Source organism: Hyla sarda, chromosome 1 (assembly GCF_029499605.1).
Source record: "Hyla sarda isolate aHylSar1 chromosome 1, aHylSar1.hap1, whole genome shotgun sequence".
In the NCBI taxonomy this organism is placed as follows: Eukaryota; Metazoa; Chordata; class Amphibia; order Anura; family Hylidae; genus Hyla; species Hyla sarda.
The window spans coordinates 420,755,081-420,768,642 of record NC_079189.1 but is presented as its reverse complement, the minus strand read 5'-3'; the positions used below and the strand labels follow the sequence as shown (position 1 = coordinate 420,768,642).

The following is a 13,562-nucleotide window of genomic DNA, read 5'->3' as shown; positions in this document are numbered from 1 at the left end:
GCATTCACTTGATGGAAAATCTGCAAATCAGTGTGAATTCTGCATCCGCATTGGTTCTGTGCAGAATTCTGTAGTTTATCATTTGCGAAATTTGAGTGGAAATAGAACGCTAAAAGTTTGTGCGGATTCCGTGTGGAATTTGCATGCATTCTGCAGAAATCAAGCCCCACTGACTTTTATGGGATTTTGCAGCCAAAGTGTGGAAAAAAATATAAGCTCAGACTTTTTCAGCATTCAGAATTTCAGCAGTGGAATTAAAGTTAAAGTTAATGGGCAACAAAAACTTAGTCTCGGGGGGACTCAAATTCTCCTCTGTCACATAAAAGCCCCTATTATTAAAGGATATTTCTTTCTAATTTTCCATTTTAATGGCTATGTTATGGAATAATCCTAATCTAATATCTTTCATTCTGGCCACTAAACCTAATAATGAGCTGATACTTCTTGCTCTGTAAAGATCACTCTGCAGCAGGCTCTTTCTTTTCACTGTAGGAAGGATCTCAGTAAAATGTGACACCAGTATAAAGTTAAAATGGGATTAGGCCACTCACTAAGATATGTGACGATCAGAGCTCAGAATCTCCCCTCCCCCTCTCCATACACACATCACAGAGCATGCACAGAAAAATTCCCAATAGATGTGAACAGAAAACTCGCCTAGTTTTGTCAGTTGGGCTTGCTGTAAAGCAGTGGTCTCCAAACTAAAACACCAAACATGCTTAGGTAGCCATTGGCTGTCTGGACATGCTGAGAGTTGTAGTTTTGTAATAGATGAAGTTTGGAGACCACTGTTGTAAAGCATATCTTTAAATGCTGTTACAACATCTCTGGCAATATGGGTGCCCCATATTAATAAAATAAAAATTTATATTTAGAAAATAGAAACAGATAAGAAAAAAGGAACAAGCTTCAATATCTGGCTGTAATCAGGAGAAAAAAATTTACTTTAAAGATTTACTTTAAAGATGACACATGGTGGGCTCTGGTACAGATTCTGCATGGGGGCCCAGGAATATTAAAGGTGTACCGCAGTCTTAGACACTTATACCTCTTACCCCAGATAACTGGGACCCTCCACAATCTCCTGTATGGGAACCCGCTATTGCCGCGGTTCTGTGCAGCTAATGCGCGTGTCGTCGACCTCACTGAGGTCGACGACACGTCCCCTCCATACAGCTCTATGGGAGAGGCGGGATGCATGAATGCTGAATCTTCGCCTCTCCAATAGAGATACATAGAGGGGGCTTGTCAGCAGCTGCATCATGCTTGGCCAACACGTCTCCTGCACGTGAGAGCTGTGCCAGTTCAGGGCCCCCCTACAGGAGATCGCATGGGGTCCCAGCATTTGGACCCCCTGTTATCAGACACTTATGCCTTATCCTCCGGATAGGAGATAAGTGTCTAGGGCTGCAGATCTCCTTTAAAGGGGTACTCCGCCCCTGGCATCTTATCCCCTATCCAAAGGATGCTGCTGGGGACCCCGGGGATCGCCACTGCAGCACCCCGCCATCATTACTGCACAGAGCGAGTTCGCTCTGTGCATAATGACGGGCGATACAGGGGCCGGAGCAGCGTGACGTCAATGCTCCACCCCTCATGACATCACGGCCCGTCCCCTTAATGCAAGTCTAAGGCAGGGGGCGTGACACCCGTCACGCCCCCTCCCATAGACTTGTATTGACGGGGGCGGAGCCGTGACGTAACGATGCTCCGGCCCCTGTATTGCCCGTCATTACGTGCAGAGCGATCTCGCTCTGTGCAGTAATGATAGTGGGGTGCTGCAGCAGCGATCCCCGTGGTCCCCAGCAGCGGGACCCCGGCGATCTGACATCTTATCCCCTATCCTTTGGATAGGGGATAAGATGTCTAGGGGCGGAGTACCCCTTTAATGACACCTTTGTATCTTGAGACACTGAGACTTTTTACAAACCACAGTGAAACCCTATTTCTAGCCTGCACAGAAGACTAACCCAAAGAGACATTTGGTACTTATCAGAATGCAGCATAATATAAAATGTATAGAGACCAGTATACAACTAGGAAAAGCAACATATTAATCCCCAACAACAAAGCAAGTGAACATTAAAGGGTTATCCACCATAAAGTGATTTTAGTATGTACCTGCCAGCCAGTAATGGACATGCTTAGGAAGGATGCGTGCTTGTCTTAGGGCTAAAGGGCCACATTCCAAATCAGCCATAACTCTTTGGCTATCTTTTTATGAAATGGCCATTTCCTGTTTGAGTTCCCTTCCTCCAACTACAAGTCCCATGATTCCTTGTTTGTAAGTGTGAGGTCACTTTTCTCCTTCCCACACATCAGCCACCCCACCCATTGAACCACACCTGTGCCCCCTTCTATGCAATAGACCAGTGTTTTCTAACCAGGGTGCCTCCAGCTGTTACAAAACTACAATTGCTTGCAGAATGATCCCCCTCCATTTTGTTTGTTGTTAGAAAAAAACTAAAACAAAAAACATTGTGGCAAAAATCACAGAAGAATTGTGAGACCACAGTGAAACACAGGTACAGACAACATATTATGAACTATACTAACTTTACAGCCACTTTTGCATAGTCAAATAAAACAAATTCCTGGAATACCCCTTTAAATAAAGTAAGGATGAAATTAATTTCCTTAAAACTGCCAACCTGTTATTCCATTGACCAGTGATTACAATTACAGGTTCCATTGATTACATGGAAATAATTCTCACAAGCAGCAGCAATCACTTGAGATGCCGGAACGGAACAAAAACTCTGCGATTACAATTACCTTTTCCTTATTGGTAGGTAAGCTTCCTATTGATGTTCTTTTATGAACTAAAATACATAGTTTGACTATAAATGCTGAAGTATTAATTCTAATTTTAGTATTCATGCTTTTTAAATACGTAAATTCTCTAAAGTTATATGTAGGCAAAACAAAATCACTATAAAATGACTGCTTATTTAAAAAAATATATATTTAATTAAAAAAAGAAATTTGGGCAATTTTAACCAAAATCTCAGTTTTAATGATTTGTGCCCATGGAATTTAAGACAGAAAAAAACCTACACAAAGTAAGTAAATATTAAAATGCCGGACAAGTGTTTGGGAAAATGACAAATCCCTATGGAGTGTATCCAAGGCATTAGGGGTCTAATAAGAATCAAAAGGACTCTTAGAATAAAGTCGGCAGCGTGCCCTCACATATTAACCGTACAAAAAACTGCAAAATACAAAAAGCAGTTGAAGTACAGAAAGTTTCAATAGAGTAGATAGATCCAGGCACAATCCAGTGCAATATCACATATCTTTATCAATAATCCAGAGTTTCCATTTTTCCAGAATCTCCCATTTGGTTGTCCATAACAACCAGTCAGATTTTTTTTTGTTAATTTTTTTACACACATTTTTTTAATGCATAGTTACTGATAAAGTACAATATCCAAAATAATATACTTGAAGCATGAAAATACATTTTAAACTCTTTTAAGAATAAAGCCAAATAAAACTCACCTTCTCCTGAAGGCTCTGCTTCACTTTCACTGTATCTTCTAGCTTAGTTTGCAGCTCCCGAATATGTGTAATATCTGTTGCAGACTACACAGGAAAAGGAAAGATGACATATATTCAACATAAGTCTCCGGTAATAGATAGAGGGCTATTTACTATTGCCATATGTCCCTTTTTAAATATTCTGATAAACAGCATAATCATTGTGAATCGGGAGGTGCCTAGACTATTTAAAGAAGGTTCTATAGGACAATAAAACCTGTCAAAAAAAATGGAATGCTTCTTTAATGGGGACATATATCTAAAAATTAAATAATTGTACACAGGGGGAGGGGAGAAATTCAAAGAAGTTAGCACCACATTTTTGCTTTAGCTGTGCCACATTTGTTTAAAATTTAGCACCCTGTTAGCCATTTGTTTAAAGGGGAAGTGGTTAGGCTTATAGGGGTCAGAAGAGGACATTTTTCAACGTATTAATTTTGGTGCATGTAGTTATAATTTTTTTTCCGTATAAGGGACGTTATGAGGCTCATTTTTTGAGCCCTGATCTGAAGCCCCGATTTTGATCAGACTTTTTGATCACTTTTTATTCATTTTTTATGGTATAAAAAGTGACCAAAAGTACGCTATTTTGAACTTTAGAATTTTTTTTCCCGCCATTGACATATGTTACCACATATGTTAAGTTTTATTTACACCGTTTTTTTTTTTTAAATGGGAAAAGGGTGGTGATTCAAATTTTTATTAGGGAAGGGGTTAAATCACATTTATTAACACTTTATTTTCACACACTGATTTCCTACACTGATCACTGGCATTGATCAGTGTTATCGCAGCTCGACTGGTCCTGTCTAGATCTCAGGCACAGAGCAGTCATTCGGCGATCGGACATCGAGGAGGCAGGTAGGGATCCTCCTCGCGTCCTGCAAGCTGTTCGGGACTCAGCAATTTCACTGCGGCGATCCCGAACATCAACACTGAGCTAACCGGCAATGTTTACTTTCGTTTTAGACGCAGCGATCAATTTTGATCATCATGTATAAAAAGTTAATGCCGGACATCAGTCCGATCAGGGATGTCCGGCATTAGCCGTGGGTCCTGGTTGCCTATAGCAACTGGGACCCACCATGTTTGATGCACGCTCACCTGCTGAGCGCGAGTCATACCTCGGGAGCCGCAAGTGGATGTTAATAACCGTCCATTTGCAGCAAGGGGTTAATACCAAGTATACATGATATTAAATGATGTGCTATTTGCCCTACATTTTTTAAAAGACCAAACACACTTCTGAAAATTAGGTGCAATTTACACTCTTCGAGGCGCAAAGAGAAGAGCACTAATAACACAAGTTTTTCAATATTCCCCCCAAAATGATTAATGTTATTCATTTATTGTATCTAGAAGTAAAAAAATGATTAACTATAGAATGATTTAAAGGGGTATTTTTTTTTTTTTATCAACTGGTGCCAGAAAGTTAAACAGATTTTGTCTAGGACTTCTATTAACCCCTTAAGGACCAGGGTTTTTTCCGTTTTTGCATTTTCGTTTTTTGCTCCTTGCCTTTAAAAAATCATAACTCTTTCAATTTTGCACCTAAAAATCCATATGATGGCTTATTCTTTGTGCCACCAATTCTACTTTGTAATGACGTCAGTCATTTTGGCCAAAAATCTACTGTGAAATGGAAAAAAAAATCATTGTGCGACAAAATTGAAAAAAAAAAACGCAGTTTTGTAACTTTTGGGGGCTTCCGTTTCTACGTAGTACATTTTTCGGTAAAAATGACACCTTATCTTTATTCTGTAGGTCCATACGATTAAAATGATACCCTACATATGTAGGTTTGATTTTGTCGGACTTCTGGAAAAAATCCTAACTACATGCAGGAAAATTTATACGTTTAAAATTGTCATCTTCTGACCCCTATAACTTTTTTATTTTTCTGTGTATGGGGCGGTATGAGGGCTCATTTTTTGCACCGTGATCTGAAGTTTATAACTGTACCATTTTTGCATTGATAGGACTTATTGATTTTAAATGATATAAAAAGTGACCAAAAATGCACTATTTTGGAATTTGGATTTTTTTTCCGCGCATGCCATTGACCGGAGCGGTTTAATTAATGATATATTTTTATAATTCGGACATTTCCGCACGCGGTGATACCATATATGTTTATTTTTATTTTTATTTACACTGTGTTTTTTTTTTATTGGAAACTTTTAATAGGGGAGGAGTTAATAGGGGAGGAGTTAAATAAGCTTTCTTCACTTTTTTTTCACTTTTTTTTTGCTGTGTTATAGCTCCCATAGGGACCTATAAAACTGCACACACTGATCTTTATCATTGATCACTGGTTTCTCATAAGAAACCAGTGATCAACGATTCTGCCGCATGACTGCTCATGCCTGGATCTCAGGCACTGAGCAGTCATTCGGCGATCGGACAGCGAGGAGGCAGGTAGGGGCCCTCCCGCTGTCCTGTCAGCTGTTCGATATGCCGCGATTAGCCGCGGCTATCCCGAACAGCCCGACTGAGCTAGCCGGCAACTTTCACTTTCGCTTTTAGCCACGCGGCTCAGCTCTGAGCGCGCGGCTAAAGGGTTAATAGCGCGCGGCACCGCGATCGGCGCTGCGCGCTATTAGAGGCAGGTCCCAGCTTCACTATGACGCCGGGAACGCCGTGATATGACGTGGGGTTACTGTGTAACCCCGGGTTATATCAGGAGAGCAGGACCAAGGACATACCGGTACGTCCTTGGTCCTTAAGGGGTTAAAAAATCTTTACCCTTCCAGTACTTTTTAGCAGCTGTATGCTACAGAGGAAATTCTTTTCTTTTGGAATTTCTTTTTTGTCTTGTCCACAGTGCTCTCTGCTGACACCTCTGTCCGTGTCAGGAACTGTCCAGATCAGCATAGGTTTGCTCTGGGGATTTTCTCCTGCTCTGGACAGTTCCTGATATGGGCTCCAGGTGTCAGCAGAGAGCACTGTGTACAAGACAAAAAAGAAATTCAAAAAGAAAAGAATTTCCTCATAACATACAGCTGCTAAAAAGTACTGGAAGGGTAAAGATTTTTTAATAGAAGTCATTTACAAATCTGTTTAACTTTCTAGCACCAGTAGATTAAAATAAAGTACCCCCTTAAGTTAATATAAAGAGCAATCTTCACTATCTAAGGAAGAAGACTCTTTTTAACTTAATCTTGCAAAGTGCATTATTTACATAACTGTCCGAATTCCCTTCCCATCCCCACAAAAAAGAGAGCTGATAAAGGTGAGAAATGCTCATCTTAAATCCCGCTCATACTACCACAACCTGTCAGGCTTAGAACAGAGAGCGTCTTCACCTAATGCATCTGCACTATGGAGGTAGTGATCCTTATTGGCTTCCCAGCCAATGATTAGCTGACACTGGCTTGGAACACACGGAACTAGCCCAAAAAAAGCTGACTCCTCCATTTAACCCCAGCATGCAGGTGGAAAACAAAAGAAAGGAAACAAGGAAGCAAAGGGTTAAAAGGAGGGAGGCAGAAAAAAGAGGGAGAAAGGGATAAAAGATGACAGTCCACCAACATCTATAATACTAAGTTGTCATGGCTGTTATGGCTAATAGAATATTGTCAGTTCTGTAAGCAACACCTTCATTTCTGTCCAAGTTGTCTGGCAGTAACCCTCCTGAGACTAGACTCTGGATCTGGTCCTGCTTCAAGAATTAATAGTATACTTGTTACCTTATTCCCCCCCCCTTAGAAAATGATGATAAAATCCCACTTTAAATCGGGCATGGTCCCCAACTTGAACAACTGTGGGGTTTTAAGCAGCAATGTTGGGGACTGGAGTCCTGGTGCACATCATCTGGGAGAGCTTAGTCCCTCTTGCCCCCATTATCAACTCACTGGGGGAGATTTATCATTGAGTTTACCCCTTTTTCTTGTGTATTTTTTTGTGCAAAAATTTGCGCAGTGACTTTCTTTGCGTCTTTTTTGTGCATCTTTTTTGATAGAATATATTCCAATGTTCTCTACGTGCTCGTGTACCGTAGAAAGAAAAATGCTTAACACACTAATTTACTATTGCACATTTTTTGTTTAGATATTAAAACTTTGTGCAAAGGCAACAGATTTTGCGCAAATATAGAACACCAAGGAGTGCACGTACCAATGTGTCAGATGGTAGAAATTAAGTTTGAGCAAAAATGAATCAACAAGTTGCGCACGGTTGATACATTTTGCACAGACATGCAAAACATGGTTTAAATGATTTCTACCTCACATTGATAAATCTCCCCCACTGTGTGCAATGTAGGATGGCAACAGCACCATGTCAATGGATTACTTTAAAGGGGTACTCCCCTGGAAAAAATAATTAACTGGTGCCAGAAAGTTAAACAGATTTGTAAATGACTTATATTAAAAATCTTAATCCATCCAGTACTTATCAGCTGCTTTTATGCTCCACAGGAACTTATTTTTAGAATTTCCTTTCTGTATGACCACAGTGATCTCTACTGACACCTCTGTCCATTTTAGGAACTGCCAGAGCAGGAGAAATTTCCCATAGCAAACCTCTTCTCCTCTGGACAGTTCCTAAATTGGACAGAGGTGTCAGCAGAGAACAATGTGGTCAGACAGCAAGGAAATGGACAGAGGTGTAAGCAGAGAGCACTGTGGTCAGACAGAAAGGAGATTAAAAAAAGAAAATAACTTCCTGTGGATCATAACAGCAGCTGATAAGTACTGGAAGGATGACATTTTTGGAATATAAGTTATTTACAAACCTGTTTAACTTTCTGGCACCAGTTGATTTATAAAAAAATATTTTTCAGTGGAGTGCCCCTTTAAGGCAGTTCATTAGATTTCTAAGGGTATGTTAACACTGCAAAATTTCAGCAGAGTTTGCAGTTGATTTCAATGGGATTCCCCTGCACTGTGCAGACGGCAGAATTTTCCCATCAGACAGAAATCCTGATTCTGGCGTCCGCATAAACATTGAACATGTTCAATGTCTTTGCGGATTCTGCAAGGAAATGCATTGTTGTCTATGAGACGGCACATTTCCAAGTGGTACTAGCGCTGGCATGTCCTGACGGCGCTCCACTGTCTGTGGAATTTCCGTACTGAGAATTTCCAGCGTGTGAACATAGCTTGTGTGTTGTTTTAACAATTCTGTTTAGCAATAAATTGCCTTAAAAGAATCCCCCGGTGTGGTGCCTGTCACCGTCTTACATGGTACACAATAGTAACAGAGGGGGAGAGTTATCAAAACCTGTGCAGAGAAAAAGTTGACCAGTTGCCCATAGCAACCAATCAGATCGCTTCTTTATTTTTTCAGAGGCCTTTTCAAAAACCAAAGAAGCGATAGGATTGGTTGCTATGGGCAACTGGGCAATTTTTCCTCTGCACAGGTTTTGATAAATCTCGCCCAGTTAGTCTTTGTTTAAAGCTGAATGTAAAGTTGTAGACTCGGATTGTATTGGTTTGACACATCATCGCTTCAATGCTATTAAAACAACATTGACAGAGGACCACAATACCATGGGCACAGGAGTAACACAGGATTTGAGGGCAAACATACATTTATTTTCTATTTGAGTCATTCTTAGCTTGTTTGAAATGTTTTATGAAAATTAAGAACCCCCCCTCCCCTTTAAGATCTAAATAACTGATTTCATGTAACTTTTTATATAACAGTTCTCTAGAATGTTATTTTACATAATTAATCGGCAATAGAAACACTATAGGTAGACATGTACGCTTAAAGAGGTACTCCGCCCCTAGACATCTTATCCCCTATCCAAAGGATAGGGGATAAGATGTCAGATCGCCGGGGTCCCGCTGCTGGGGACCCCGGGGATCGCTGCTGCAGCACCCCGCTATCATTACTGCGCAGAGCGAGATCGCTCTGCACATAATGACGGGCAATACAGGGGCCGGAGCAGCGTGACGTCATGGCTCCGCCCTCGTGACGTCATGGCCCGCCCCCGTCAATACAACTCTATGGGAGGGGGTGGCGGTCGTCACGCCCCCTGCCATAGACTTGCATTAAGGGGACACGCCGTGATGTCATGAGGGGCGGAGCCATGGCGTCTCGCTGCTCCGGCCCCTGTATCGCCCTTCATTACGCACAGAGCCAACTCGCTCTGTGCAGTAATGATGGCGGGGTTCCGCAGCGACGATCCCCGAGGTACCCCTTTAAATCATGGACTACACAGATGCAAAAAAGACTCTGACATGCACGTCATAGAGATTTGGAATATTTACCGCACTGTGACAAAGATGCCACTTCTTGTCAGCCTAATGTCACAATGTTTATTTCTCATACTGTTATGAGGTAATACAGTAAATATGTTCTGGAATGAATTTTATAACAAAATGAGGCTATGTTCACACATATTGTCACCCAGCCTTAGGGTGGTATGACACATTTAAGTGTCTGTGCCACACTTTTGGCTTGTTCTTGGCTGTTTTTGTGACGCTCAGGCTTAATACCACATTTACTAAACCTACCAACTCTCTCTCTCTCCATTTTATTTAGAAAATCAGAAAGAGAGGTGTGGCTGCAGAAAAGGGGGCGTTTTCCTGACATTTTTAAATAATCCCAACATATTTACTAATGTTTCTACAGAAAATGACCAGTTGGATTTGAGCTGAGGAAAACCCGACAGATCAGAGTATGTGTTAAAAAGCAAAATGTAGGGAAAGTGGAAAATGTAGGGAAACATTAGTAAATAGCGTGGGAAAATATATGCCGGGAAACAAAACCCACAAAGAAAACTACTCTACACTCTTAGTAAATCAGGGCCAATGTGTCACAATAGTAAATACACTACCAATGAATAAAGGACACACTAAAGGAAAGCCTACTTACTATATCACAACAATAGTTAATCTGGGCCCGCATTTTAGGCAATTTTTGAGTCATAAAATAGAAAAATGGACCAAAAACTGTACCAAAAACTATACAGCTGGAAAAAAAACATGGCTTGGTAAGTTTTTTATTCCCCTTTTTTTGGCTGTTTCTTCAGGGCTCAAATGCCCATAGCAACCAATCAGATTCCTTCTTTCATTTAAAATGGTCTCTGTAAAATGAAAGAAGCAATCTTATTGGTTGCTATGGGCAACTGCACCGCTCTTATTCTACATAGATTTTGATAATCTCCTCCATAGCCTCAGGGCGGTATGACACATTTAGGGAGATTTATCAAAACCTGTCCAGAGGAAAAGTTGCTGAGCTGCCCATAGCAACCAATCAGATCGCTTCTTTCATTTTGCAGAGGCCTTTTTAAATGAAAGAAGCGATCTGATTGGTTGCTATGGGTAACTCAGCAACTTTTCATTTGGACAGGTTTTGATAAATCTTCCCCATTGTGCTTCACATTCTCCCTGCCATTTTTTACATACATTTTTTCTGCCCCAAACATATTGGACATAGGTGTTACCTGAAATAATAATCCACTAACAATTTGGTTATTTTTGTGACATTTTGGTGGCATTTTTTTTTTTTAAATGCTCTTTTACGGTCCCTTTTTCCTCGCACTTTTCCATTATTAGTACTTAAATGTATGTTAACAGTGTAATACCTGCAATGAAAAACACTTGGCATTCCTGGAAAAATGTGTATCTAGAGGGTCTAAGTATACATGTGTTCTCTATTAGAAAGATGCTGTGGAAATCTGTAGCTTTACTGTTCCTACCTGTGCAATAAGTGCTTTATGTTTCTTCATAAGCTCGTTCAGGTCTTCCTGATCCTCATCGATCCTCCTCAGAAGCTCAGCTTTTTCATGCTGTAACTGGAACAACTGTTCATCAGCCTAAAAATGGGAAAAATACAGAGCTGACTGCTGAGTAAGAAGGTTGTGACAGCACATTCAGATATCAAAGAATAAACACTTAATGCTGGGAAATGGCCATTTATGTGTTCACAAACCTTATGCTTTTAGTTATGCTTTTGTAAAAAGTCATCTCCAAAGCAAAAAAAAAATAATGACATGGCATCCCTCACTGCTGGAGTACACAAATTGTTATGGTTATAAAAGAATTATAAGATGTATTGCTTAGAATATTCTGCATTAAACATGGTATATTGGTCAGGTCTTTATTAATAAATAGTAGCATTATCCATAAAAGAACAATGCAAGAACATCATTCCTTTGAACTCTGTGGTGGGCACTATCATTCTTCTTGTATGTGTCTTTACGTAGTATGGAAATATCAGACTAAATAAGGACGCACCCTATTGTCAAAGGATATCCAGTTGTCAATTTGGACATTCATTTCCGTGAAGAATAACAGCATTGTTATATTATGAGAAATATGATTATTTCTTAAGGGTAAGGTAACACAGAGCGTATCCACAGTATGTTTCACTCTGGGGATGCGCCAACGGCTGGGTAGCTCTGTGTGCACACTTGTGACTGCCTGCAGGAAATACTGAAGCGCTCCGTGTGACCCTACCCTAAAACAGACATTTTAGAAAAGCCGACAGCAGTGGTATAATGGTCATGGTCATAGGGGGGTGAACCTGCAACTGGGCCTGAACAGTAAGTCCAGGTACACTCAATGGAAGCTCTGGTAAGAAAATGTCTGGCCTGAGATTCCGAGGGTGGCCAGTGTCGACAGCAGTCCCGTCCCCATAGACGGCAATGTACATCTGAACGGATCCCCGAAATAATGAACGTGTTAAAGTGTACCTGTCATATCAAAGAAAAAAATGCTGCTCATTCTGACATCCACTGCTTACAAAGAGGCGTGTCTGAGGCAAGCACCAAGCCTGCTCCCACTCACCATCCATTCAATTCTTCCCTGACTCTTCTGTTCTGTGCTGGGTCTTTTCATCCAATCACTGCAGGCTGCTCTGTAAACCCTCCTCTCTGTTTTCAGACAGGAGTCTGATAGACGGTACAGAAGTGAGCACAGATGAGTGCTAGTCCCACCCTCAATTCCGAGACTTTGTCCCAGCCTGTACTTCAGCTGGGACAAAGATGATGCTGAAGCCGGACAGAATTATGGTCTGCATAATATGGGGACCCCTAGTGGTCCTTTTTTATGTATAAAACATGATTTCTATAAAAAGGGGCTACATTTTTTTATGAAGTATATTACAAAGGTTAATGTTTTGCCAAGATGTACAACATATTAAAACTTTTTTATTCTGACAGTGCCCATTTAATTCTTTCAGCAGAGCCCAGAATTTGAATTCCCCGGAAATTCAGCAGAGTGCACATTGCAGCAGAATCCCATTAAAAACACTTGAATTTTTGTGGAAAATCTGTGTGAACCCAGGCTAAGGGGGAGTGTCCAAGACTCCTAGGTTTGCACCACTTTCTGTGTCCATGGAATGCAGATCTTATTGCATACATGAAGCAGCACTCCCACCTACTTATACGACCCTGACTTGGGTTGATGCTTCGCTTCATGCAGCTATTTCTATTTGCTGCCATTATCCTGTTCAACTAGTTTGTATAATCCTCGTTCATAGTGACTTGTTTTATTGAATTATTAATTTGTAGAAGGAGATCTTCTATTCAGTCTCATCAAATAGCCAATTTGGAGAACTGTTATGGTATTGTTAAGACTAAACATTTTAGGGTAAATCATTATGCTGTGTGAACATGGCCTTTAATTCTGCTTGTAATAAGGAGAAGACTGCTGTAAAGTAATCATTTCAAAACAGAAAGTGCCCCAAATTGTAAGTCTTAATGGCCAGAGTGGAAACTGCATTCCAGATTTCAGGAATATTTACTGTAAAAAGGAAAGGTAGAAAAAAATATTAAAAAAAATATGTTTCACATAAAAAAACACCTTGATTTAATAGTTGCCCATGGCTCTGCGCCCTTGATGACATGTCGCACCCAGTGCAGAAGCTGGTTGAAACATGTCCCCTCCAATCATCTCTATGGGAGAGGCAGAGACACACAAGTGCTGTGTCTCCGCCTCTCCTGTAGAGATTAATGGAGGGGGCGTGTTTTGACTAGCTTCCGTGCATAATGCACACGCCTCAGAGGACCAGAGTCAGGGCCCCATACGAGAGATAACAAAGGGGGTCCCAGTGGTTGGAAGGAAATT

The 13,562-nt window shown here is 40.8% G+C and overlaps 1 protein-coding gene across 1 annotated transcript in view; it reads right to left on the bottom strand.

The window, feature by feature from the left end:
• MYO18B (myosin XVIIIB) overlaps positions 1-13,562 on the bottom strand; it is a 602,318-nt gene that overhangs the window by 145,254 nt on the left and 443,502 nt on the right. Inside the window, exons 38-39 of the mRNA XM_056518071.1 lie at positions 11,192-11,308; positions 3,502-3,585 (exon numbers count right to left, since the gene is read on the bottom strand). Of these exons, the coding sequence (XP_056374046.1) occupies positions 3,502-3,585; positions 11,192-11,308 (201 nt within the window). The remainder of the gene's footprint in view (positions 1-3,501; positions 3,586-11,191; positions 11,309-13,562) is intronic.